The sequence below is a fragment of the Oncorhynchus clarkii genome, chromosome 32 (genome assembly GCF_045791955.1).
Source record: "Oncorhynchus clarkii lewisi isolate Uvic-CL-2024 chromosome 32, UVic_Ocla_1.0, whole genome shotgun sequence".
NCBI classification, from domain to species: Eukaryota; Metazoa; Chordata; class Actinopteri; order Salmoniformes; family Salmonidae; genus Oncorhynchus; species Oncorhynchus clarkii.
In genome coordinates, this window is record NC_092178.1 from 10,049,614 (window position 1) to 10,077,353 (window position 27,740).

A 27,740-nucleotide genomic window follows, 5' to 3' on the forward strand; every position below is an offset into this window, starting at 1 on the left:
CAAACTCCTACGTAGAGAAGGGGGTCAGTGAACGTGGAGTGGAAAATGTGCAGGTTTAGTTTTTGACTACTCCTCTCCGCCAGGAGACGACATAACAAAAACACCGACTGTCTAAACTCGCGGTCCCTCTTCACTACGGAAGTCTTCCCTCGTCGACTTCCTTCCTGCTGTCTCCAGCATCATGGCGAACTTGGAGCAGACAGAAGACGACCCAAAACACGCAAAAATGTCCACCGAAATCTCAGTTTTAACCAATCCGACAGCAAACGGGCCTTCTGCGGCAGGCGGTGGAGACCCAGGCGCGTTCCCAAGTCTGATCCCGTCGTTCGCTAGCGCATGCAAGTTGGTGTCAACGCCGTACTCGTGTCTGGTCATGGACACGCACAGAAGACACATTGCCCTGTCGCCCATGTACCTGAAGAAGAAACGGACAGGGATCCAAGAGGAACTGAACACCGAACTGCTAAGATACTCAGAAAGGTAAAGCTATGGGTTGAATATGCTAGTTAGTTAGCTCACGAAGTTGCTAGTTATCTGCGACGTGCTGCTGGTTTAAACGTGTTGTAATACGCATGTAGCTCGTACTAGTGTAGATCCGACGCATGCGCACCAGAGGTAGTCTGGCGGTAAACATGTATTGCTCAAAAGTGCTTTATTTCGCACTTTGGATAAATGACAGTTTGCGCATACAGAAACATTTTGTCTACTCTAACGCTCTTCACTTTGGCGAGTTAATAAAGTAGTTAGTTATGTTGAAGCTAGTCACTAAACAACTCGTTAGTGAGAGCGTAGCTGAACAACGCCATGGACCAGAGCTACCTAGCATGCTTCCTACTTTGCAGTTGAAATCCATATCATTCCGAAATAGTTACTATTTAGAATATATTTGCTGTTGCATGCCTGATATCGAGAACAGTGTCACAAAAGACGTTGATGGTCATGGCCCGCTACCAAAACCTGTGAGTTCTCCTTCACTACAGCCGACGTGAGTAAAACGTTTAAACGTGTTAACCCTCGCAAGGCTGCAGGCCCAGACCCCAGACGCGTCCTCAGAGCATGCGCAGACCAGCTGGCTGGTGTGTTTACGGACATATTCAATCAATCCTTATCCCAGGCTGCTGTTCCCACATGCTTCAAGAGGGCCACCATTGTTCCTGTTCCCAAGAAAGCTAAAGTAACTGAGCTAAATGACTATCTCCCCATAGCACTCACTTCCACCTCCACCCTGCCTGACACTCTAGACCAGGGGTGTCAAAGTCAAATGGACGGAGGGCCAAATAAAAAAATCAGCTACAAGACGAGGGCCGGACTGTTCGAATGTTCATTGAAAATTTTTTAAATGACGCATATAGTCTAGTGAACCTAATTGAACCTACTGAAAACCTAACAAATATATTACAATATGATCAGATAAATAAAGCAATATTTTCTTATGGCTCTGTCAGTAATCTTTAATTTTCAACAGACACAAAAGACAAATTTCCTTTATATAAATATCCCCATAACATGAACATTAAATGAAAGAAACCGGTATTCAAGGCACCATCAGTAGACTATATTTTCTATTTTAGCAAAAGTGGGCTAAATTTACTTCAAAGAAAAAACAATAATAGCAATTTTCTATCATCCACTCAACTGAAATATTTTTAAAATATAATTGTATTGAAATACAAAAAAATAAAGTGCAAAAATCTATTAATCAAAAACAACACTTTGTTTAAGGAGAAGTAACATGCAGTGAAAACAAATATTACATTTTAACTTTTAAACTTGAACTGAGTAAAAACTCTAAATATGTGATTGCACAGTAATGTTCACTTGTTTGAGGTTGAGGGTGATACTTGGTGGTGTCCCATCTTTTCCACAAGTTCATCAATGTTCGGGGTAAGGCTCTGAGCTGAAGAAATCCTCAGAATTGAGTGGAGGTGTTCAGCAGTAAGTCGACTTCTGTGTGATGTTTTGTTCAGGTTCATCAAAGAAAACAGTTGTTCACACAGGTATGTGCTGCCAAACATAGACAACGTTTGAGCAGCCTGGATGCGCAGCTGGGGCATTGTGCCGGGGAGGAAACGGGCGAACTCCGCAGCACCCACTGCCGCATATTTTGCCCTCAGTGCATCATTGCATTGGAGGTCAATCAACTCCATTTGGAGGTTTGGTGGTGAGCTTTCCACGTCAACAGCAAATGGGTTACCGAGCAGTTCCAACCTGCTTTTTTGTGCTTCAAAGTCAGCAAATCGGCGTCGAAAGTCAGCGGCAAGCATACCTATTTTATCAGCCAACTGTGTGCTCGGGAACGCACTGGTAGAGAGCTTCTCTTTCATGGTCTGGCAGCTGGGAAAGTGGCTCAAATTTTCTTTCCGCATCTGCGTCTCCCACAGAGTCAGTTTGGTTTTAAATGCCTTCACTGTACTGTACATATCAGAGATGACACGATCCCGACCCTGCAGCTGCAAGTTTATTGCATTCAGATGACTCGTAATGTCACACAGAAAAGCCATTTCACACAGAAACATTTCGTCTCGGAGTTGTGTTGTGTCTTTCCCTTTGCTGTCCAAGAACAGACAAATCTCCTCACGAAGCTCGAAACATCTTTGAAGCACCTTTCCCTGGCTTAGCCATCGCACCTCTGTGTGATAAGGCAAATCACCATGCTCCGTTTCTAACTCCGTCAGAAATGCCTTGAACTGGCGGTGATTCAAACCTTTGGCTCTGATAAAGTTAACTGTGCGCGTGATGATGCTCATTACATGCTCCATTTTCAAGGCTTTACCGCACAACGCTTCCTGGTGTATGATACAATGATAAGCTGTCAGCTCACCTGTCGCGTTTTCCTCTTGCATCTTTTCCCGTATCTTCGCCACCAGTCCGCTCCTGTGTCCACACATCGCAGGTGCTCCGTCGGTTGTCAAACCCACGAGTTTTTCCCAAGGCAGCTCCATCTCATTTACACATCTTGACACCTCTTCATACAAATCATGCCCCGTAGTTGTGCCATGCATAGGACGTAAAGCCAAAAACTCCTCTGTCACGCTTAGGTTGGAGTCCACTCCGCGGATGAAAATTGACAACTGGGCAATGTCAGAAATGTCGGTGCTCTCATCCACAGCCAAGGAATATGCAATAAAATCTTTTCCCTTTTTCACAAGCTGCTCTTTTAGATTGATGGACAACTGGTCTACTCTCTCGGCAATGGTGTTTCTGCTCAGACTCACATTTAAAAAGAGTTGCCTTTTTTCTGGGCAAACTTCGTCACAAACTTTAATCATGCAGTTTTTGATGAAATCCCCCTCCGTAAATGGCCGGGCTGATTTAGCGATCTCTTCTGCCAAAATAAAACTGGCCTTGACAGCAGCCTGGCCTTGTGATTTGGCTTTTTTGAACAGAGCCTGTCGAGATTTGAGGCCTCGTTTTAATTCCTCTGCCTTTTGTAGCCTTTGTTCCATGTCCATATTCTTGTTTTTGTCCGCGTGTTTCGTTTCATAATGTCGTCTCAGATTATACTCTTTCAGTACCGCCACACTTTCTCCACACAGAAGACACACAGGTTTTCCAGCTACCTTCGTGAACATATACTCCGACTCCCACCTTGTTTGAAACCCCCGGTTCTCAGTATCCACCTTCCGTTTTGCCATTTTTGATGGGTATCTGAAAGTTAATTTTACTGTGATGCTGACGACTGCTGTGCCAATAAATATTGAAATGAAGCAGCCTACTGCTCGGTGCGTCACCTTTGCATTGTGGGAAATGTAGTATTGGTGCGTGTAAAAGATCTGCGGGCTGCCGGCTTGCTGCGGGCCGGTTCTAATAATAAATCAAGATCATCCCAGGGGCCGTAAAAAACCTTCTTGCGGGCCGGATGTGGCCCGCGGGCCTTGACTCTGACATATGTGCTCTAGACCCACTCCAATTTGCTTACCACCCCAATAGGTCCACAGACGATGCAAGCACACTGCCCTAACCCATCTGTACAAGAGGAATACCTATGTAAGAAGGCTGTTCATCGACTACAGCTCAGCATTTAACACCATAGTACCCTCCAAACTCGTCATTAAGCTCGAGACCCTGGGTCTCGACCCCGCCCTGTGCAACTGGTTCCTGGACTTCCTGACGGGCCGCCCCCAGGTGGTGAGGGTAGGTAACAACATCTCCACACCGCTGTTCCTCAACACTGGGGCCCCACAAGGGTGCGTTCTCAGCCCTCTCCCGTACTCCCTGTTCAACCATTACTGCGTGGCCATGCACACCTCCAACTCAATCATCAATTTGCAGACACTACAGTGGTAGGCTTGATTACCAACAACGACGAGACGGCCTACAGGGAGGAGGTGAGGGCCCTCGGAGTGTGATGTCAGGAAAATAACCTCCCGCTCAATGTCAACAAAACAAAGGCGATGATCGTGGACTTCAGGAAGCAGCAGAGGGAGCGGCCCCCTACCTACATCGACGGGGCAGTAGTCGAGAAGGTGGAAAGTTTTAAGTTCCTCGGCGTACACATCACGGACAAACTGAAATGGTCCACCCACACAGACAGCGTGGTGAAGAAGGCGCAGCAGCGCCTTTTCAACCTCAGGAGGATGAAGAAATTCAGCTTGTCACCAAAAGCACTCACAAACTTTTACAGATGCACAATTGAGAGCATCCTGTCGGGCTGTATCACCGCCTGGTACGGCAACTGCACCGCCCACAACCGTAAGGCTCTCCAGAGGGTAGTGAGGTTGCACAACGCATCACCGGGGGCAAACTACCTGCCCTCCAGGACACCTACACCACCCGATGTCACAGGAAGGCCATAAAGATCATCAAGGACAACAACCACCCAAACCACTGCCTGTTCACCCCGCTATCATCCAGAAGGTGAGGTCAGTACAGGTGCATCAAAGCAGGGACCAAGAGACTGAAAAACATCTTCTATCTCAAGGCCATCAGACTGTTATACAGCCACCACTAACATTGAGTGGCTGCTGCCAACACACTGACTCATCTCTAGCCACTTTAATAATGAAAAAATTTATGTAATAAATGCATCACTAGACACTTTAAACAATGCCACTTTATATAATGTTTACATACCCTACATTTCTCATATGTATATACTGTATACCATCTACTGCATCTTGCTTATGCCGTTCGGCCATCGCTCATTCATATATTTTAATGTACATATTCTTATTCATTCCTTTACACTTGTGTGTGTATAAGGTAGTTGTTGTGAAATTGTTAGGTTAGATTACTTCTTAGATATTACTGCATGGTCGGAAGCACTAGAAGCACAAGCATTTCACTACACTCGCATTAACATCTGCTAACCATGTGTATGTGACAAATAACATTTGATTTGATGTAAAACACTACTGGGGTGGGTTCCTTTTGGACAGCGCAAGAGGTGTCACTACAGACTAGAGGTCGACCGAATATGATTTTTCAACGCCGATACCGATTAATCAGCCAATATTTATTTGATTTTTTATTTGTAATAATGACAATTACAACAATACTGAATGAACACTTATTTTTAATTTAAAAAAAAAAAATTGTGAAGTTTACCCCTTTTTTCTCCCCAATTTCGTGGTATCCAATTGTTTTAGTAGCTACTATCTTGTCTCAACTCCCGTACGGGCTCGGGAGAGACGAAGGTTGAAAGTCATGCGTCCTCCGATACACAACCCAACCAAGCCGCACTGCTTCTTAACACAGCACGCATCCAACCCGGAAGCCAGCCGCACCAATGCGCCGGAGGAAACACTGTGCACCTGGCCACCTTGGCTAGCGTACACTGCGCCCAGCCCGCCACAGGAGTCGCTGGTGCGCGATGAGACAAGGACACCCCTTCCGACCAAGCCCTCCCTAACCCGGGCGACGCTAGGCCAATTGTGCGTCGCCCCACGGACCTCCCGGTCGCGGCCGGTTACGACAGAGCCTGGGCGCGAACCCAGGGACTCTGATGGCACATCGGTGCCCAAAAATACCAATTTCCGATTGTTATAAAAACTTCAGATTAATCGGTCGACCTCTACTACAGACCCTGGTTCGATCTCGGGCTGTATCACAACCAGCCGTGATCGGGAGTCCCATAGGGCGGAGCTGTCAAACCCTGGATTATATGTGTACCTGTGATTGCAAATTTTGTGAACAAAAATACAGTTTTAAAATTTACACAATGTATAAACCTATTGCGACTGGGACAGACCCAACCCTGCTGGGTGTGCAGGCTTCTGTTCCAGCCCTGCACTAACACACCTGATTCAATGTATCAAACCTAATAAGTTAACAGAAGTCTGCTCACCCAGTAGATCGGGGACCAGTAGATCGGGGACCAGTAGATCGGGGACCAGTAGATCGGGGACCAGTAGATCGGGGACCAGTAGATCGGGGACCAGTAGAGCGGGGACCAGTAGAGCGGGGACCAGTAGATCGGGGACCAGTAGATCGGGGACCAGTAGATCGGGGACCAGTAGATCGGGGACCAGTAGAGCCACCATGGCCACCTACGTTTGAGTCTTTTAGCAGACGCTCTAATCCAGAGCGACTTACAGGAGCGATTAGGGTTAAGTACCTTGCTCAAGGGCACATCAACAGAGCCTTGTCGGCTCTGGGATTCAAACCAGCAACCTTTCAGTTACTGGCCCAACGCTCTAACCACTAGGCTACTCCAGTCCTGTTATTTACTTTTTTTGTTCACCTGAAATTGATAATGGTAATAATAATAATAATAATAATAATAATAATAATAATAATAATAATAATAGCCTAGTTGTTACTAAAATGTCAAACTTTTACATATGATTTAGCTTAATAGTACACTTTGAAATTATATGTAAGTGATGATTATTTGAAGTTAAGTGTTTAAACTTGTTTTAATTGTTAACTTAACTATTTTGGCTGTTGAACTAGTGTTGATGTTGATTAATCACCGATCACAATCCTGCAATAGAGAAAGGAAGGGACTGTCTAAGTTGTCTGTGTTGTATTCGCAAAATGGAAATGATGTTAACAACAGCTGGTTAGCACAACAGCTAAACTAAACTCGAAATCGATCAGACGTGATTAAATGATCGTAGCAGACCCGTTACTGACAGCTGTCTGGGTTCAGGTCTTAACGGGTAAAAACGTTTCTTCGCTTTTCTGACAGTTCTTGAGTCTTGGTGTCACCAATGGTGTTTTATGATTGTGGGAATCTGTAAAATAAAATATAAATATAAAAAATACATATATAATATTTCCTGCCTTGTTAGAGCTGCCAAATACTAAATCAACTAGTTTCAGGCACTGCTATCTTGCAGTTTGGGGTAGCCCCTCGGCTGTTGTCAGAATAATTCATGTGGTGGTCTTCCAACATAGCCGCCAGAAGGTGTCGTTACGTCAACTGCCAGCCCTCTATAGCGTGCAGAATATATCAGATCTTTACCATGCTCTGAGAACTGGTATTGAACGTCCCAGGAGCCACATGAATTATGTTACTTTGATCTTCTAACCTGCACAGGCCTGCACATAATCATCTGTGTATTTGTCGTGTTCTCTGCTGACAATAACACACCCGGGTCGTATTCTCTAAGAAACCAAACAGAAGCAAACTGGCCGGAACGGGAGGGACCTACCTTGAAATGGTGGTTTTTAAAAGTTACCTGTTGCAAAATGTTTTGCTATGGTGTGCGCTAATGAATATGACCCTGTCCACCTGTGTTCCCTGTGCAGTCTGAAAGGTGTGCCTCTGGCCTATGATGAGGTCAGTTTGCTGGGGCAGCATGGAGACATCTACGACGATAACGGATACATTCACCTCGACATACAAGCCAACTTTGTCGTCTTCCAACCCCAGAGAGGACAGAAACTACTGGTGAGAGGCAAGCTGTTTGTGACTAACTGATACCGAACAGATGTGTTTCTTACAGAGAAGGGCACGGTGTCGATGTGTTGTAGCTAGTTATGATGGTAATCTATTCGATATGGAAAGAGTCAAGGTGCAGCTAACTCTCTCCCCCCCCCCCCCCCCCCCCCTCCAGGGTACAGTTAATAAGCTTGGTGTGAGTCACGTGGGCTGTCTGGTCCATGGCTGTTTCAACGCCAGTGTTCCGAAGCCAGCCCACGTCACCATGGAGACCTGGAGGGAGGCAGGACCCAGGATAGGGGCGGAGCTGGAGTTTGAGGTCTGTCAGCTAGACGCAGACATAGTCGGAGTACTGCTGATCAGAGGAAGACTTGGCAGGACACGGTAGGTTACAGTGTGTCTGAGATGGATTACATTGCAGTCGGACTGTGCAGAATCGCTGATCTACAAATCACTTTGCATCCCAGTTGCTGGATCGACTGATCAAGGTCAGTGATTCTGGGCCTCGCACGGCAGGGGGCAAGCTGTATGGGGATGTTAGAGCTGTGTTATCTGAAGCTAAACAGTTGTGTTCTCTCTCAGGGTTCAGGAGCTGATGGCAGCTGGAGAGAGTTCTGATCCTACTGACCCCGCGGAACAGCTAGAGGAACCAGACGCAGAACCTGCTCTAGAACCCAACCAGGACTGGCCCGACGCCACCGTCAAACCCAAGAAGAAGAAGAGGAAGGAGAAACACAGAGAGGAGGTGGCTTCAGTACCAGCCCCCGGAGCCGTTGTCGTAGGAACAGCGGAGGACAGCAGCACTAACGGCCACACTGAGACGAGGAAGAAGAAGAGGAAGGAGAAACGACAGAACGAAGAGGATGAGGAGAAAGAAGTGGGGGGGGGGGGTCCTGTGGAGGTGCAGGGGAGCGACTCCAGTGGTTACCTTAGTGACAAGCCAAACAGGAAGAGGAAACAGGGTGACGATATCACGTCCTGTCTCCATGGAGATCCTGAAACGCCCAAAACTAAGAAGAAAAAAATAAATGATGTCACTGCGACTAAAATTGAATGAAACTGAATGAACATTAAAAGATGATGATGTTGACTAATGGAATGTCTTAAGTACACCTGGTGACATAGTTTGGTTCCATCTTCAGCCCTATGTGGCCTCCCATACTGTTGGAGTGGTCCGTGTCTCTCTCTTGATGCAGCTCTTTGTGTAGTTCCCTTTACAAACCTGCAGAGGGAGCCAAGTCATTTCTAGAAGCCTCCATGGCTCTTGGTAAAGAACTCCAGTGTTTGTTAGCCAGGTTTTACCCTTCTAGCTATCGTTAGAACGCATCAACATGCTGTAGGGCTATTCATCACGGCTTTACCACGGTCTTCAAATCTGAAATGGCACCATATTCCCTACATTGTGCACTAGTTTGGGCTAGGGTCGCATAGGGCTATCATATAGGTTGTAAAGTAGTGCACTATGTAGGGAATTAGGGTTTCATTTGGAATGGAGATGTTTTGTTGTTCTCAAGGCCCCAGAGGGAAGAGATGTTGCCAGGGTCTAGTCCTTCTACATTTGGATAGGTGACACATTGAAGACTTCAGCAAAGCAGAGAAAAGTGTTTTTATTAATTAAATAATTATATATTTGGAAGTGACTGTGTTGTGTGTCTTTTTATAAGTTGGTGTGGTAGGGGAGAGTTACAGTCGTAGATGTGGGTGATGATGCAGGTCCATGAGAAGGGCTTGCCAAGAACAACTGCCAAAAGGACTAATTTGAGGTATGTCCATCTCCCCAAGTCACCCGAGTGGGTGTTACATAATTGTACAGTTTGTCATGTTTTGTACCAGGAAGTTATCATTATGCAATCAGATCAGACGGGTTCATACCAGGGAAGAGGAGTGTGGAGTCGGTAAATATGTTGAGCCACAACCCCCTCACTTAATCTGAGGTTTTTGACTAGGATCTACAATGTGTAGGGTTATTCCATATCATTGGGTGAATCAAAACGAACACCTAACTGTTGTACATGCAGTTACACGAACACTCCCACTTGAATTTTCTTACTATGATTTTGCAGATCGCTGCTTTGAGGAAAGTTTCACTTGCAATGACTAATGTGGTTGCAGCCTGGTTTCATAGACTAGACGTAGCAAAGTAAACATCCATTTTTGGTACTCTCAAATGACCTTGTTACATTTGGTATGGTTACTTAAGGTGAAAACGAAAGTAGGGTGGTTGGTCATGGTGGATGGGTAGGCGTATAACGTTTACGTCTAGCAAGCCGAAGGTTGTGCTTTCGAATCTCAACAGACAACTAGCAGTTTAGCTCATTTGCAACTACTTTAACCATAGCCCCTAGCCTTAGCTAACGTTAGCTGCCTAGCTAACATCAGCGTTAGCCACAAATCTTTCCTAACCTATAATACGTTTAGCAAAAGCGTAAGTATGAATTGCAATTCCTAACATATTGTACGACATGGATGATGGACATCCACAAATTAATACCATATGAAACATAACATCATACTAATTGGAATGTCCAGGATTTACATTTACTATGTTACGTCTACCCCTGAGTTCAGGTTGGTGGTTGACTTGACTACCTACGTTGACTGCGCTGATTAAGTTGTTCTGGATAAGAGCATCTGCTGAGTGATCAAAATGTAGTCTGGTGCACTTGGTGGGTGGAGTTTGCACACTTTAGACCATTCCATTGGTCCTAAAGTGAAATCTCTGCCCACCTGTAGCACTGGGCGAACTAACATTTTAATTAACCAGGCAAGTCCGTTAAGAACCCATTCTTATTTACAATGCCGGCCAAACCCTAATGATGCCGGGCCAATTGTACACCACCCTATGGGACCCCCAATCACGGACGGTTGTGATACAGCCTGGAATCGAACCAGGGACTGCAGTGACACCTCTTGCACTGAGATGCAGTGCCTGAGACTGCGTCTCCACTCGGGAGCCCAAATTTAAAAAATGATTGCACCCATCATGCATGGAGGCAGACGAACACACACACAATACCCTGTCTAACCCCAACTCAGAGAAGAGACTTCATTCAATCTATACATTAAAATATATTTTGTGTGTAGTTCATAATCTATAAAGTCTATACCTACTCGTCCCCCCTAAAGTTATACCTACTCCTACCCCCTAAAGTTATACCTACTCCTCCCCCCTAAAGTTATACCTACTCCTCCCCCCTAAAGTTATGCCTACTCCTACCCCCTAAAGTTATACCTACTCCTCCCCCCTAAAGTTATACCTACTCCTCCCCCCTAAAGTTATACCTACTCCTCCCCCCTAAAGTTATACCTACTCCTCCCCCCTAAAGTTATACCTACTCCTACCCCCTAAAGTTATACCTACTCCTCCCCCCTAAAGTTATACCTATTCCTACCCCCTAAAGTTATACATACTCTTCCCCCCTAAAGTTATACCTACTCCTACCCCCTAAAGTTATACCTACTCCTCCCCCCTAAAGTTCAGGGTGTTCCCCCATTCATTGAACAGGTGTTGTCACTGCAGTTGTGTGTCGCTGCACAGCTATTTTCAGGTCTCCAGAGATGTTTAATCAGGTTCAAGTCCTGGCTCTGGCTGGGCCACTCAAGCACAATCAGAGACTTTTTCTGAAGCCCCTCCTGCATTGTCTTGGCTGTGTGCTTAGGGTCATTTTCCTGTTGGAAGGGGAACCTTCGCCCCAGTCTGAGGTCCTTAGCACCCAGGAGCAGGTTTTCATCAAGGATATCTCTCTACTTTTCTCCATTCATGTTTCGCTTGATCCTGAGTAGTCAACACCATGCTTCACCGTAAGGATGCTGTCACCACCATGCTTCACCGTAAGGATGGTGCCAGGTTTCCTCCAGACTTGACGCTTGGCATTCAGGCCAAAGAGTTCCATCTTGGTTTCATCAGAGCAGAGAATCTTGTTTCTCATGGTCTGAGTCCTTTAGGTGTATTTTGGCTAACTCCAAGTGGGCTGTCTTGTGCCTTTTCCGTCTGGTCACTCTACCATAAAGGCCTGATTGCTGGAGTGCTGCAGAGATGGTTGTCCTTCTGGAAGGTTCTCCCATCTCCACAGCGGAACTCTGGAGCTCTGTTAGTGTGACCAGCGCGGGACTTTATACAGACAGGTGTGTATGCCTTTCTGATGTCCAAATCAATTGAATTTACCAATCAAGTTGTAGAAACATCTCACGGACGATCAATGCAAACGGGATGCACCTGAACTCAATTTCGAGTCTCATATCAAAAGGGTCTGAATTACTTATTTAAAATGATGGAGTATTGTGTGTGGATTGAGGATAAAAAATAAAATAAAACATTTGGATCAATTTTAGAATAAGGCTGTAATGTAACAAAATGTGGAAAAAAATCAAGGGGTCTGAATACTTTCCGAAGGCACTGTACAACACATTAACACCAGCTCTTTCCATGACAGACTGACCAGGTGAATCCAGGTAAAAGATATGATCCCTTATTGATGTCACTTGTTAAATCCACTTCAATCAGTGTAGATGAAGGGGAGGAGACGGGTTAAAGAAGGATGTTTAAGCCTCGAGACACTTGAGATATGGGTTGTGTATGTGTGTCATTCAGAGGGTGAATGAGCAAGACAAAATATGTAGGTGCCTTTGAACTGGATGTGGTAGTAGGTGCCAAGCTAAATATTAGGAATGTGTTCCTAATGTTTGGTACAAGACTTGAAAATGGCTGTCTAGCATTCCTAATCTGGCTGTCTGTTCCTAATTTGGCTGTCTGTTCCCAATCTGGCTGTCTGTTCCTAATCTGGCTGTCTGTTCCTAATTTGGCTGTCTGTTCCTAATCTGTCTGTCTGTTCCTAATCTGTCTGTCTGTTCCTAATCTGGCTGTCTGTTCCTAATCTGGCTGTCTGTTCCTAATCTGTCTGTCTGTTCCTAATCTGTCTGTCTGTTCCTAATCTGGCTGTCTGTTCCTAATCTGGCTGTCTGTTCCTAATCTGGCTGTCTGTTCCTAATCTGGCTGTCTGTTCCTAATCTGGCTGTCTGTTCCTAATTTGGCTGTCTGTTCCTAATCTGGCTGTCTGTTCCTAATCTGGCTGTCTGTTCCTAATCTGGCTGTCTGTTCCTAATCTGGCTGTCTGTTCCTAATCTGGCTGTCTGTTCCTAATCTGATGTTGGTCCCATTCCCTTTTTTAAGTTTAGTTCCAAGTTTAGTATGATAAACCAATAGAAAACTATTACAAGCACTGCTCCAGATCACTTGATATCCACAACAAGAGGGAAAGGGACAGAGACCCAATTTAACTCAAACTAAACTGTCTATCATACAGCGGGTCAGAGACTCCACGCTCAAGTGTTTTGTCTGATTCAGCTCTGGGCGCCTGTGTTCGGAACCACACACACACACACACAAACACACACACACACACTAGAGCAGGTGGTGGCGTTCTTCTGGGGGTGTATGTTGTTGTCACGGTGATAAATAGTAACGCAGCTCTCCTTAGTCAGCGAAAGAGCCCCTTGCTGAATCTGTTGGCGCTGTCCCTGTCAACAAACACACACAGTCTTACCTTGGTTAGTTACTGTAACAGACTCTGGTTGCTGTGTTTCTCCTGTCTATAGTAAAGAATAGTGACAGATCAATAAGGTTAACTAAGTAGTCTGGTTACTAACTGTGTTGACCTTCGTGACAGATGTGTGTGAATAGGGTTAACTAAGTCAGATTTCAGGGGACCAATTGAGAAGCCCTTTGATTAAAAGCACAATTGACAGGCACACACACAGGCGTATGAGATCAATCTCCGTTACTCCCACAGCAATAGTTCCCCCAGCAGAGAGCACGTCTCCTCTCGTAAGATATCAAGATGGATGCCTGAGGTCAGTGTGCGTACGGCAACCAGTAGTTTCTCTCAGCTGTCCCAGGAACTGTCTATCAAATCTACACCACCATCTAGCGTTTCCATAGTTTTATTTCAATGTTATAAGAAGCCTATAGAAAAATATTGTAACTCCATAATGATTGTTTTCCTGATACACAGTACAAGCATGAATATACAGCAGGAGTGGAAGCTAACCTGCCTCCTGGAGAGTTACTGGGTGTGTAGGCTTCTGCTTCAGGATCTGGTTAGAGCACTGCTGGAGAAAATCAGCTCTCCAGGAGGAGGGTTACCCACAGCAGCTCTACAGGAGGGTTACCCACAGCAGCTCTACAGGAGGGTTACCCACAGCAGCTCTCCAGGAGGAGGGTTGCCCACAGCAGTTCTACAGGAGGAGGGTTACCCACAGCAGTTCTACCCACAGCAGCTCTACAGGAGGAGGGTTACCCACAGCAGCTCTACAGGAGGAGGGCTACCCACAGCAGCTCTACCCACAGCAGCTCTACAGGAGGAGGGTTACCCACAGCAGTTCTACAGGAGGAGGGTTACCCACAGCAGTTCTACAGGAGTAGGGTTACCCACAGCAGTTTTACAAGAGGATGGTTACCCACAGCAGCTCTACAGGAGGAGGGTTACCCACAGCAGCTCTACAGTGTGCATCGTTGGTTGTATGTCTGATACTTTAAAGAATTCCATATTCTGCTCTGCATGAGATCGCTAAAGCACTGTTCCTTCATACACCTACATTCATATAGCCAGAACCAGGGGGAGAGAGAAGAATGAGAGAGAGAGAGAGAGAGAGAGAAGAATGTAAGGGAGAGAGAGAGAGAGAGAGAAGAATGTAAGGGAGAGAGAGAGAGAGAGAGAGAAGAATGTAAGGGAGAGAGAGAGAGAGAGAGAGAGAAGAATGTAAGGGAGAGAGAGAGAGAGAGAGAGAGAAGAATGTAAGGGAGAGAGGGAGAGAGAGAGAGAGAAGAATGTAAGGGAGAGAGAGATTTATAATAAATTGCATGCGTGTTTTGTGATCATTAGTTTGAAATGTCTGATTGGCTGTCTGTCCCTCCTGTCTGTGAGGGCATATGTCATGTGACTCTGTGTATTGGGACTATCAGAACTCGTAACAACTTGTCCAAGAATAGCATTCATTGTTGTTTTATTTTGGGAAACTTTTTCCATCTGTGTTGAAGTTCTCTAAACACAGCTGTGTAATAATGCTGCTCAGCTCTGTTACACGATGTCACTCCGTTGTCAGGGCAACAAGGTGTGTACATCATCAGGGCAACAAGTTGTGTCCATTGTCAGAGCAACAAGGCGGTTCCATTGTCAGGGTTACAAGATGTGCCAGTTGTCAGGGCAACAAGGTGTGTCCATTGTTAAGGAGATGTGGTGTTAGCATTGTAGGAGATCTGGGGAATCCCATTGCTGGAGTTGTCAAGGATCTCCTGTTGGAAACACACACACACACACACACACGTTAGTATCACTCAGCTGTGGATTGTCACTGAGGAGCAATTAAGAGTAATGTATGATTGCTGTCCAAGCTTGGGAGTGTGTGTTTTGTTTCTTACGAAAGATCCGTGTGTGTATGAATCCTTCTCAGCCATCTCGTGTGAGTGATGCAGTGAGTGTTCTCTCTCCAGAAACATCCTCTGTTGCTCTGAATTGGCCAGACGACAGGTCAACCAGGTTGAGAGAGTACAGGAAGAGATACCTACGGGAGAGAGGGAGATGACTAATTGAATTTAATGATGCCAGAATCTGAATGTTACCTTTTCATATACAGACAGAGGTTAGAGGAGGTATTGGGTCAGCGTCGCACACCTCAACTACCTCAACTACCTGGAGTTGGAATGAGTTGATAATAGTGTCATGTAATGTAATATAATGTTTAATAACTATGTTTCAAAGTGTTTTCTAGTGTTTCATAGCGTTGCAAACCCAGGCAGGCAATAGTCATGGCTGCTAGGTGTAGGGAACGAAGAGAGTCTGGTCGTCGTGACAACGCCCTAATGAACTGGAAGTTGAGAATCCCTCCAATCAGACCACAGATACAGCAAGCTGAGAACAGAATCATCTGGAGAGGGAGAGAGGGAGGGAGAGAGACAGAGAGGGAGAGAGATTGAAAGAGACAAAGAGAGGAAGGGAGAGAGATTGAAAGAGACAGAGAGAGAAAGAGAGAAAGGGAAAGAGAGAGGGAGAGAGATTGAAACAGACAGAGAGAGGGAGAGAGATTGAAACAGACAGAGAGAGAGAGGGAGAGAGAGGGAAAATGGAGAGAGAGAAAAAACAAGAGAAAGAATAAAGCGATATAAATACAGACTTAAATGACTGCTCCTGCAAATACTATAGCCACCTTGTCAGCAGAAACACATGGTGAAATGGAACACGGTTTATAGTCTCCTGCTCTATACCTGTAAATGAGATGGAACACTCTGTAAATACTGGGTTGTGGTTCAGTACTATACATGACTCCACACATTGTTTTTAAAACGTGCAAAATGAATTAGGTTCAGCATAATTATCCACACACACACACACACTTCTGACTTTTCCTGGGAGATCAGTTACAGTGAACAAGCCTCTAAGTACCCTGTCTCACACACCCTTTATGTGTGTGTGTGTGTGTAGATAGACACGTTAGGTTTCCTAATGTAACACATGCCTTCAGTAAATGTCCGCATGGAAAATCAGAGTTCCTGTTTCAGTCATTATCCATTGTTTGGAAACACATCAGACTCCAGAGAAACACTAACCTAGCATAACCTAATCATCACACAGAGATTGGGGGAGGATAGGAGATGGAGAGCCAGAGGAGAGAGAGGGTTGACTGCTGAGAGAAGAGGATGGAGAAGGGGAGAGCGAGACATACGCCCAGGCCGTGAGCCAAGCAACAGCCCCATCCTCAGATGCTCAGCATGCTTTGCTCAAACCTAATCGTCCGGGCCTAAACCACACGAATAACAACACTGGACATTATAGACCACAAAGCATCCTGGAATATACACGGTCTGAGGTCATCTGCCTTTGGCCTAAAGAGCAGGACCCAGACTTCAACAAAGAAATCAGAAATACAGACATTGTAATTTTGCAAGAAACCTGGTATTGAAGAAATGGACCAACTGATTGCCGACTAGGTTACAGAGAGCTGGTAGTACCATTCACCAAACTACCAGGTGTGAAACAGGGAAGAGACTCAGAGGATATGCTAATTTGGTATAGAGCAGACCTAACCCACTCTATTCAATTAGTCAAAACAGGAATATTTTACATTTGGCTAGAAATTGAAATAATCTCAACAGAGAATAATGTTCTCCTGTGTGCTACCTATATCCCCCCACTAGAATCCCCATACTTTAATGAAGACAGCTTCTCCATCCTAGAGGGGTAGATCAATCATTTTCAGCCCAGGGACATGTACTAGTCTGTGGTGATCTAAATGCCAGAACTGGACAAGAACCCAACATTCTCAGCACACAGGGGGACAAGCACCTTCCTGGAGGTGACAGCATTCCTTCCCAAAATATGCCCCCCTAGACAAAACTACGACAAAACAACCAACAAAAATGTGTCACCACTCCTGCAGCTCTATCGCACGCTGGGTCTGTACATAGTCAATGGTTGGCTTCGGTGATACTCCTTTAGTAGGTACACCCTCAGCTCATTCCCTGGCAGTGGTCGACTACTTCATCACTGACCGATCGAGAGTCTCTCAGAGCGTTCACAGTCAGCCAACTAACACCCCTATCAGATCACAGTATTACTCTTGAGTATTACTCTTGAACAGAGTAATACTCAACCATGAGTTATCGAAGCTGAACAAACTGCTGGTTGTTAAGAAATGCTAGATGGACAGAGGTTAGTGTAGAAATCTACCAACAAACAATTAGCCAACAATAAATCCCTCCTAGGCAACTTCCTGGACAAAATGTTTCCCTGCAATAGTGGTGTAAACTTAGCAGTATGAAGCCTGAACAGTATACAGTATTTGACATATCAGCTAACATATTGTATGAAATGTAAAAAAAATTCTAGCAGAAAACCTACGAAGGGTCTCCTGAGGGGCGCAGGGGTCTAAAGCCCCACCTAAAGCTGTGCCACTGGAGATTCTGGGTTAGAGTCCAGGCTCTGTCTCAGGGGTCTAAAGCCCCACCTAAAGCTGTGCCACTGGAGATTCTGGGTTAGAGTCCAGGCTCTGTCGCGACAGGGAGACCCATGGGGCGGCACACAATTGTCCCAGTGTCATCCGGGTTTGGCCGGCAGGGATGCCCTTGTCCCATCACACACTAGCAACTCCTGTTGTGGGCTGTGTGCAGTGCACGCTGACACGGTCACCAGGTGTACAGTGTTTACTCCACCACATTGGTGAGGCTGGCTTTCGGGTTAAGTGGGCATTGTGCCAAGAAGCAGTGTGGCTTGGCTGGGTTGTGTTTCAGAGGATGCACGGCTCTCGACCTTCACCTCTCCCGAGTCCGTACGGGAGTTGCAGCACTGAGACAAGATTGTAACTACCAAGAATTAAAAAAATATATTTAAAAAACCTAAGAAAATGAACAACAATGAGAAATGGTTTAATGATGAAAGCAAAAACCATTGAAAGATATGGAGAATATCCAACCTGTCACGTTTACTCACGCTCCCCCTCTCTGGCGCACGTCGCCAGTGTGGTGATTATTGCACGCACCTGTCACCATCGTTACGCGCACCTGCGACTCATGAGACTCACCTGGACTGCATCACTTCAATTATTTCCATCCCTCTATCTGTCCCTCGGGTTCGTTCCCCTGCCAGCCTTGTTGTTATGTTCCTGTTCTTATGTCCAGACGCCGTTTGTGTTTTGTTTTCATGTTTATTTATTATTAAAGCCACACCCCTACTTGCTTCTCGTCTCCCAGCATCTGCGTTACACAACCAAACACACAGAGACCCAGAAAATGATAACCTTCACTATGGGGAATCACTAAAACAATACAGATATACACTACGAGGAAAGAACAGCATGTCAGAAATCAGCTCAATGTGATTGAAGAATCCGTAGAATCTAACCACTTCTGGGAAACACTAAACAAACAACACGAAGAGTTATCTATCCCAAAACGGAGATGTATGGATAAACCACTTCTCCAATCTCCCTTCAACACAAAAAGGCCTGTGGTGTTGTTGACCTACTAATCAAAATGATCAAATATACAAACCACAAATTAAAATGATATTTTCTTGAACGTTTCAACATTATCCTCAGCTCTGGCATCTTCCCCAGTGTTTCGAACCAAGGTCTGATCAATCAATCCACAGAAGTAGAGAGAAATCTGACCCCGATAATTACAGTGGAACCTGCGTCAACAGTAACCTCTGAAAAATCCTCTGCAGTATCATCAACAGTAGAGTCCAACATTTCCTCTGTGAAAACAACGTCCTGAGCAAATGTCAAATTGACTTCTTACCAACATATCGTACGACAGACCACATATACACCTTACACACCCTAATTGACAAACAAACCAACCAAAACATGCTTTGTTGATTTCAAAAAAGCTGTTGACTCAATTTGGAATGACAGTCTGCTTTACAAATGGATGGAAAGCGGTGTTGGGAGATAAACATATGACATAAAATCAATGTACATAAACAAATGTGCAGTTAAAATTGGTAAAAAAACAAACACATGTATTTCCACAGGCCCATGGGGTGAGACAGGCATGCAGCTTGGGCCCACTGTTTGCAGATGATCTGATGCATCTGTCCCCAACCAAGGAGGGCCTACAGCAGCACCTAGATCTTCTGCATAGAATCTGCACAGATCTGGGTCCTGACAGGCCTGACAGACCTGGGCCCTGACAGATCTGGGCCCTGACAGACCTGGGCCCTGACAGATCTGGGCCCTGACAGACCTGGGCCCTGACAGACCTGGGCTGGGCCCTGACAGACCTGGGCTGGGCGCTGACAGACCTGGGCCCTGACAGACCTGGGCCCTGACAGACCTGGGCCCTGACAAACCTGGGTCCTGACAGACCTGGGCCCTGACAGACCTGGGCCCTGACAGACCTGGGCCCTGACAGTAAATCTCAGTAAGAAAAAAATAATGTGGTTCCATAAAAGGTCCAGTTGCCAGGACAACAAATACAAATTCTATCTAGACACCGTTGTCCTAGAGCACACAAAGAATTATACCTTTTTGTTGATGTTGTTTATTATCTATTTCACTTGCTTTGGCAATGTAAACATATGTTTCCCATGTCAATAAAGCCCCTTTGGGGAGCGAGAGCAACTTCGGACAGGAAGGTAAGAGAGAGTGTATGTGTGTGAGCGTGTGAGCGTGTGTGTGTGCGTGTGTGTGTGTGTGAGTGTGTGTGTGTGAGCGTGTGTGTGTGTGTGTATGTACTCACGATGAGTCCAGTCCTCTTCTTGGAACAGAGCACTCCACACATCCCACAGATTAGAAACTGAGAGAGAAAGAACAGAACCCAATCAGATCCGAATCCAAACCGGCTTTCATTGGTGGGAGCGCGGAAAAGTCATCCGAAGGGGAGACAGATGTAGAGAGCGGGAGATCTCACTTTAAAAAAAATGTTTACAAATGTTTTTCGTAATTTCAACAACGTTGTATATTTTGACAGACAAATGTATCAGCTATCGTACCATGTAAAGTAGCAACTGCCTCATTTTTTTTTTTTTTTTTTCATAAAATGGAAGTTACTGGATTTAGGGATTTACTCTTGTCACACACTATAAAAGGCATTTCATTTGTACAATTATTGTCCAAGTTTTTAAAGGCATTGATTATTTAATTCTAACGTTAGATTATTCAAATATGTTATAAAAATCTTTGAACTATTTAATGCTCCAGGGCTAATTTCGTTAGCATTGTGGCATGTTTTTCTAGATGTAGAACATACAGAGCCCTCGGAAAGCATTCACACCTCTTGACTTGTTCCCACATTTTGCTGAATTTAAAATGGATTAAATTGAACATTTGTGTCACTGGCCTCTACACCCGATATCCGATAATGTCAAAGTGTAATTATGTTTTCACCAATGAATTAAAAATGAAAAGCTGAAATGTCTTGAGTCAATAAGTATTCAACCCCTTTCTTATGGAAAGCCTAAATACGTTCAGGAGTAAATATTTGCTTAACAAGTCACATAATAAGTTGCATGAACTCACTGTGTACAATCATAGTGTTTAACATGATTTTTGAATGACTCTCTCATCTCTTTACCCCACACATACAATCTGTAAGGTCCCTCAGTCGAGCCAGGTGGAGTTGACGGTTTATGCTTGTTGCCATGGTGATTCCAATACTGTTTGTTTAAATCTATCATAAGTAGAGAATTTTCTAGAGCATGAGTGGTCTTGTTGCACTAATGGGTAACTGAAGAAGGGGTCCTTATGGCGTAGCTGACCCTACTCATGCCCGATTCATTTAGGATTTAGACAAATCTGAACGACTTGACCAAATCTCCGGATACATCTTTAAGGAATTACAGTTTTAAGAAAAATATTATTTAAAGTCACAGAGGGCTATTGCATCTACATCTAATCCCTTTTCAGTTAATGTCAATTATTGCTAGTTCCTTTTAAAAATTGTAAACACTTTTTTTGAAATTTGAGTTTGAAATTGTCAATCTTTGCTCCAGACAAGGGCATTTCCAGGCATAGAGCCAACATGGAAATTAATACTTAACTTTTTTTTAAATTCACACCCAACACATGAGCATGCACACACACACACACACACACACACACACACACACACACACACACACACACACAGGAAGATGGTAAACTAAAAGTTCTACGTACACACATGCCGCTCCAGATGGGAGAAGCGTCTCCTTGCTGCAGCTTGTGTTCCTCCCTGACCCGGCTGAGCCCCACGGCTCCCAGGACAATACTGGTCACCCCCAGACCCACCTCCAACACTGACAGCAGCAGCAGGCTCCACAGGATCTTCCGGCTGGAGCACATCCTGCCCGGGCATCCTCCTGGAGACCAGCCGGTCTGTCCTCCTAGGTTGGCCTCAGTCAGGAGGGTTGGCAGCAAAACGTTTTGAAACGAAAACTAGCGTTTCTTAAGCTACTCCCCAGATAACAGTCACTACTCTGATTAAATAAAGATGAACTGAAATGGATAAGTTCAGGTACCTCCCTGTTTCATCCCGTTTCAAAAAATGTCATGTTTCTGTGCCAACTAGCAACCCGAGCCTGGAGGAGCCGGTGTCCGCCTGTCGGCCCTTGTTAGTCCATGTCCCGGTGCTGAGGAAGATTCTGGACAGGAGATCATGATGTCGAGTAGATTTTCATTTTTTTTTTTTTTAGCTATATATTTTTTTATCAGACACTAACCTGCATGAACAAAGACTAGATCATTATTTCCAAATCCAAAAGTGAGTCGTCTCTGTCGCTGACAACGGGAGCTCCTCCGGTCAACATGGAGAGGAGAGCGGGCTGCTCTAAACTTCCCGCTGGTTGGTTGTTAACGAGACTGGCTCCCGGTTGCTGTCCATGGTGCTTAAACGCTTGCGCAGACACACTCCCCTCTGCGACCTGAGCCACACGCACTCCAGTTCTCTCTCTGACACACACACACAGACACACACACACAGAGACACACACAGAGACACACACAGAGACAGAGACACACACAGAGACACACACAGAGACAGAGACAGAGACACACACAGAGACACACACACACACACACAGAGACACACACAGAGACAGAGACAGAGACACACACACACACAGAGACAGATAGAGAGAGACTCACTCAGACAGTGGGACTGCTCCTCCTCCGGTCTTTCAGTTTAGTTTAGACTCCAGAGACTCTCGGATCCCCGCGCGACTCCCGGGCAGATTCACAGACACGAGCTGGTGTCATTAGCACAACCCTGGTAAACACAACAACACTGGGCTTATCTTTCTCTCAAAGCCACACACACACTGAACTGAACAGCCAACCCCCAATAGACAGTAACCTACACAGACACCTGTAATGATGTGTCGAGGAGTGAAAGAAAAGACGTTTTGTGACGTTGCATTTCCTGGTCCTTGTGGCTCTGAATGGGTAGTTTGTTTAATAGAAGCAGGAGACATCAGCCCATGCAACCTCCGAGACAAGAGTCTAAATATAAAAGTATATCTGTTTGACTAAAATTCACCATATTTTACTTGTGACTTTTGAAAATTAATATCTTATTTTTGCCTTTTGGGTAGCAGCTGTTTTCCTGTTTGAGCACAAACCTCCTGTTTCATGTTTCTAAATCAACCCACCTGTTTCAATTTGCCATGCTACCTCATTGTATCCTTGTTGACACTGACCTGTCGTCACCTCTTCTATAGGCCTAACGATGACTGGCCCACTGTTCCCCCCTGTTACATAAAGGTCCGTTTCCATGCGCTTCTCTGCTCTGTGTGTAGTTACAGTGTAATGAATGGACTGATGCTATCTAAGAAACACAGATTATTAACATAACAGCTTTCTACTGTTATAAATTAATATTCAGTAGAAATTAGGATGCCTGGAGTGGGGAAGGAGTCTTACAAAGTACTCAAAATATATATATTTCTCTCTCTCTCTCTCAATTTCAATTCAATTTAAGTACAAAACGGAAAATAAATTAACATAAATATGGGTTGTATTTACAATGGTGTTTTGTTCTTCACTGGTTGCCCTTTTCTCGTGGCAACAGGTCACAAATCTTGCTGCTGTGATGTCACACTGTGGAATTTCACCCAGTAGATATGGGAGTTTATCAAAATTGTTGTTGTTTTCAAATTCTTTGTGGATCTGTGTAATCTGAGGGAAATATGTCTCTCTAATATGGTCATACATTGGGCAGGAGGTTAGGAAGTGCAGCTCAGTTTCCACCTCATTTTGTGGGCAGTGAGCACATAGCCTGTCTTCTCTTGAGAGCCAGGTCTGCCTACGGCGGCCTTTCTCAATAGCAAGGCTATTCTCACTGAGTCTGTACATAGTCCAAACTTTCCTTAGGTTTGGGTCAGTCACAGTGCTCAGGTATTCTGCCACTGTGTACTCTCTGTTTAGGGCCAAATAGCATTCTAGTTTGCTCTGTTTTTTGTTAATTCTTTCCAATGTGTCAAGTAATTATCTTTTTGTTTTCTCATCATTTGGTTGGGTCTAATTGTGTTGCTGTCATGGGGCTATGTGGGGTGTGTTTGTGAACAGAGCCCCAGGACCAGCTTGCTTAGGGGACTCTTCTCCAGGTTCATCTCTCTGTAGGTGTTGGCTTTGTTATGGAAGGTTTGGGAATAACTTCCTTTTAGGTGGTTGTAGAATTTAATGGCTCTTCTCTAGATTTGGATAATTAGTGGGTATCGGCCTGATTCAGCTCTGCATGCATTATTTGGTGTTTTCCGTTGTACATAGAGAATATGTTTGCTGAATTCTGCATGCAGTCTCTCTCTCTCTCTCTCTCTCTCTCTCTCTCTCTCTCTCTCTTTCTCTCTGTACAGGTTTGTACAGTGTTTACGAGTAATGTTGGGTGTTAGATGTTTGTTACTTACCTGGTAGCTTGGCTGTGAAGCTGTCACTGTGAGACAGTGTGAGTTGGGATTTACAGTCTGTTGGAGCGTTTTAAAGCTTTATCCCTAAAGCACACAAAATACCCAAGATGCACATCTAGTTTGAGTTCCAGTGTCTCCCTCTCTGACCCCTCACCCTCTGTCCAGACACCCTCTCTGACCCCTCACAATCTGTCCAAACACCCTCTCTGACCCCTCACCCTCTGTCCAGACACCCTCTCTGACCCCTCACCCTCTGTCCAGACACCCTCTCTGACCCCTCACCCTCTGTCCAGACACCCTCTGTTCAGACACCCTCTCTGACCCCTCACAATCTGTCCAAACACCCTCTCTGACCCCTCACCCTCTGTCCAGACACCCTCTCTGACCCCTCACCCTCTGTCCAGACACCCTCTCTGACCCCTCACCCTCTGTCCAGACACCCTCTCTGACCTCTCACCCTCTGTCCAGACACCGTCTCTGGCCCCTCACCCTCTGTCCAGACACCCTCTCTGACCCCTCACCCTCTGTCCAGACACCCTCTCTGACCCCTCACCCTCTGTTCAGACACCCTCTCTGACCCCTCACCCTCTGTCCAGACACCCTCTGTCCAGGCACCCTCTCTGACCCCTCACCCTCTGTCCAGACACCCTCTCTGACCCCTCACCCTCTGTTCAGACACCCTCTCTCACCATTCACCCTCTGTCCAGGCATCTGTTTCATCTTCTGCTCCAGGCTGACTGTGACCTCCTCTGACATGGTCCTGGTCAAGTTAAGGTCCTGGTCCTGGTCCTGGTCAAGTTCAGGTCGGGTCGGGTCCTGATCCTGGTCAAGTTAAGGTCGGGTTCTGGTCCTGGTCAAGTTAAGGTCGGGTCCTGGTCAAGTTCAGGTCTGGTCCTGGTCTTGTTCAAGTTCAGGTCTGGCCCTGGTCAAGTTAAGGTCTGGTCCTGGTCAAGTTAAGGTCGGGTCCTGGTCAAGTTCAGGTCTGGTCCTGGTCAAGTTCAGGTCTGGTCCTGGTCAAGTACAGGTCGGGTCCTAGTCAAGTTAAGGTCGTGTCCTGGTCAAGTTAAGGTCGGGTCCTAGTCAAGTTAAGGTCAGGTCCTGGTCAAGTTAAGGTCGGGTCCTAGTCATGTTAAGGTCGGGTCCTGGTCAAGTTAAGGTCGGGTCCTAGTCATGTTAAGGTCAGGTTCTGGTCAAGTTAAGGTCTGGTCCTGGTCAAGTTAAGGTCGGGTTCTGGTCAAGTTAAGGTTGGGTCCTAGTCATGTTAAGGTCAGGTTCTGGTCCTAGTCAAGTTCAGGTCTGGTCCTGGTCAAGTTAAGGTCGGGTTCTGATCAAGTTAAGGTCGGGTCCTGGTCCTAGTCAAGTTAAGGTCGGGTCCTGGTCCTGGTCAAGTTCAGGTCTGGTCCTGGTCAAGTTCAGGTCTGGTCCTGGTCCTGGTCAAGTTCAGGTCTGGTCCTGGTCCTAGTCAAGTTCAGGTCTGGTCCTGGTCAAGTTAAGGTCGGGTTCTGGTCAAGTTAAGGTCGGGTCCTGGTCCTAGTCAAGTTAAGGTCGGGTCCTGGTCCTGGTCAAGTTCAGGTCTGGTCCTGGTCAAGTTCAGGTCTGGTCCTGGTCCTGGTCAAGTTCAGGTCTGGTCCTGGTCCTGGTCAAGTTCAGGTCTGGTCCTGGTCCTAGTCAAGTTCAGGTCTGGTCCTGGTCAAGTTAAGGTCGGGTTCTGGTCAAGTTAAGGTCGGGTCCTGGTCCTAGTCAAGTTAAGGTCGGGTCCTGGTCCTGGTCAAGTTCAGGTCTGGTCCTGGTCAAGTTCAGGTCTGGTCCTGGTCAAGTTCAGGTCTGGTCCTGGTCAAGTTCAGGTCTGGTCCTGGACCTGGTCAAGTTCAGGTCTGGTCCTGGACCTGGTCAAGTTGAGGTCGGGTCCTGGTCTGGGTATATTAGAAAAGACTGCATCCACAAGAGCTGCAGAACTCTCTCTTATCACCAGGCCAGTTACAGGTAAATGACAGATCAGAGGACAGGACAGAGAGAGGATATTAACAGGCAGTGACCATAACTATAGAAAAAACACTGTATTTGCATTTATTAAGGATCCCCATTAGTTCCTGCCAAGGCAGCAGCTACTCTTCCTGGGGTCCAGCAAAATTAAGGCAGTTATACAATTTTAAAAACAATACAGAACATTCACAACAGATTTCACAACAAATGAAGTGTGTGCCCTCGGGCCACTACTCTACTACCACATATCTACAACACAAACTAATAGGAAGTGGTACTGGAAGGGAAACATATGATGTTATTCAATCAATGTACACTTAAAACAAATGTGAGGTCAACATTGGCAACAAGGCAACAGACTTCTTCTCTCAGGGACGTGGAGTGAAACAGGGCTGCCCAATAAGTCCAACACTATTTAACATATACATTCATGAACTGGCCAAAACAGTAGAAGAATCTGCAACACCTGGTCTCAGCCTACACAACACCGAAATCAAGGCACCTGGTCTCAGCCTACACAACACTGAAATCAGTTCTGTCAGACCTGGGCTCTGACCGTTAATCACAGGTTCTGTCAGACCTGAGCTCTGACCGTTTACCCCCCCAAAAAATATATATAAGGATATTCCAAAAGAGGTCTGGAAATCAGGATCACAGATATAAATGATATTTGGACACAGTTCTATTAGAACATCAATCAATCAATCAATCAATCAAATGTATTTATAAAGCCCTCAACATTTTCCAATCAGTTATAGAACAAATGTCAGCGAAGTATGGGGTCCACTCTCTAATAATGAATTTACCAAATGGAACAAACATCCAATCGGAATACTGCATGCAGGGTTTTGCAAGACTGTATTGCAAGTCCAAAGAAAACCTCCAAATAACGCATGTAGAGCAGAACTGGGCCAAAACCCCCTCCTCATACAAATACATTTTACAGCCATCTTAAAACAAGTGACCCCAAAAGATTCTATCACACAGCTCTACAATGTCAAGAGATGAAACAAGAGTAGAGTCCCCTCAGCCAGCTGGTTCTGAGGCTCAGTTCACCAACCCAAACCAACCCCATAGAGCCTCAGGACAACACTCAGAAAATCTGGCCCAAACAAATCATCACAAAGCAAAAATATAAATATATCACCTATTTGAAAGACTTCACAAAAAAATTAAAGTAAACAGACAGTACATGGTGGTAGACTATCTGACCACTGTGACTGATAGAAAACTGAGGAAAACACTGACTAGGCACAGACTCAGTGAGCACAGTCTGGCTATAGAGACCGGTCGTCACAGACAAACCTGGCTGCCCAGAGAGGACAGTCTGGCTATAGAGACCGGTCGTCACAGACAAACCTGGCTTCCCAGAGAGGACAGTCTGGCTATAGAGACCGGTCGTCACAGACAAACCTGGCTGCCCAGAGAGGACAGTTTGGCTATAGAGACCGGTCGTCACAGACAGACCTGGCTGCTCAGAGAGGACAGTCTGGCTATAGAGACCGGTCGTCACAGACAGACCTGGCTGCTCAGAGAGGACAGTCTGGCTATAGAGA

At 45.6% G+C, this 27,740-nt stretch overlaps 2 protein-coding genes across 2 annotated transcripts; one reads left to right on the plus strand and one right to left on the minus strand.

Annotated features, from left to right (window-relative positions):
* Positions 1-154: 154 nt before the first annotated feature.
* On the plus strand, positions 155-9,464 carry LOC139392309 (DNA-directed RNA polymerase I subunit RPA43-like). The gene is made up of 4 exons (XM_071140207.1): positions 155-480; positions 7,696-7,837; positions 8,004-8,212; positions 8,411-9,464. The coding sequence occupies exons 1-4, from the start codon at positions 182-184 to the stop codon at positions 8,883-8,885; spliced, it is 1,125 nt and encodes a 374-aa protein (XP_070996308.1). The 5' UTR covers positions 155-181; the 3' UTR covers positions 8,886-9,464.
* A 5,474-nt stretch (positions 9,465-14,938) lies between these two features.
* Positions 14,939-21,643, minus strand: LOC139392275 (transmembrane protein 196-like). The gene is made up of 5 exons (XM_071140141.1): positions 21,479-21,643; positions 20,061-20,117; positions 15,616-15,751; positions 15,246-15,388; positions 14,939-15,119 (listed from the first exon to the last, which is right to left on the minus strand). Exons 1-5 carry the CDS (start codon positions 21,641-21,643, stop codon positions 15,051-15,053), a joined length of 570 nt encoding a protein of 189 aa, XP_070996242.1. The 3' UTR covers positions 14,939-15,050.
* Between the last annotated feature and the right edge of the window lie 6,097 nt (positions 21,644-27,740).

Coding starts and splice junctions, on each gene's coding strand:
- LOC139392309 (XM_071140207.1), top strand. CDS start 182: ATGGCGAACTTGGAGCAGACAGAAGACGACCCAAAACACGCAAAAATG. Junction 481..7,695: donor CTGCTAAGATACTCAGAAAG/GTAAAGCTATGG, acceptor TTCCCTGTGCAG/TCTGAAAGGTGTGCCTCTGG. Junction 7,838..8,003: donor AGAGAGGACAGAAACTACTG/GTGAGAGGCAAG, acceptor CCCCCCCTCCAG/GGTACAGTTAATAAGCTTGG.
- LOC139392275 (XM_071140141.1), bottom strand. CDS start 21,643: ATGTGCTCCAGCCGGAAGATCCTGTGGAGCCTGCTGCTGCTGTCAGTG. Junction 15,752..20,060: donor AGAAGAGGACTGGACTCATC/GTGAGTACATAC, acceptor CTCCCTCTCCAG/ATGATTCTGTTCTCAGCTTG. Junction 15,389..15,615: donor CATGACTATTGCCTGCCTGG/GTTTGCAACGCT, acceptor TCTCTCCCGTAG/GTATCTCTTCCTGTACTCTC.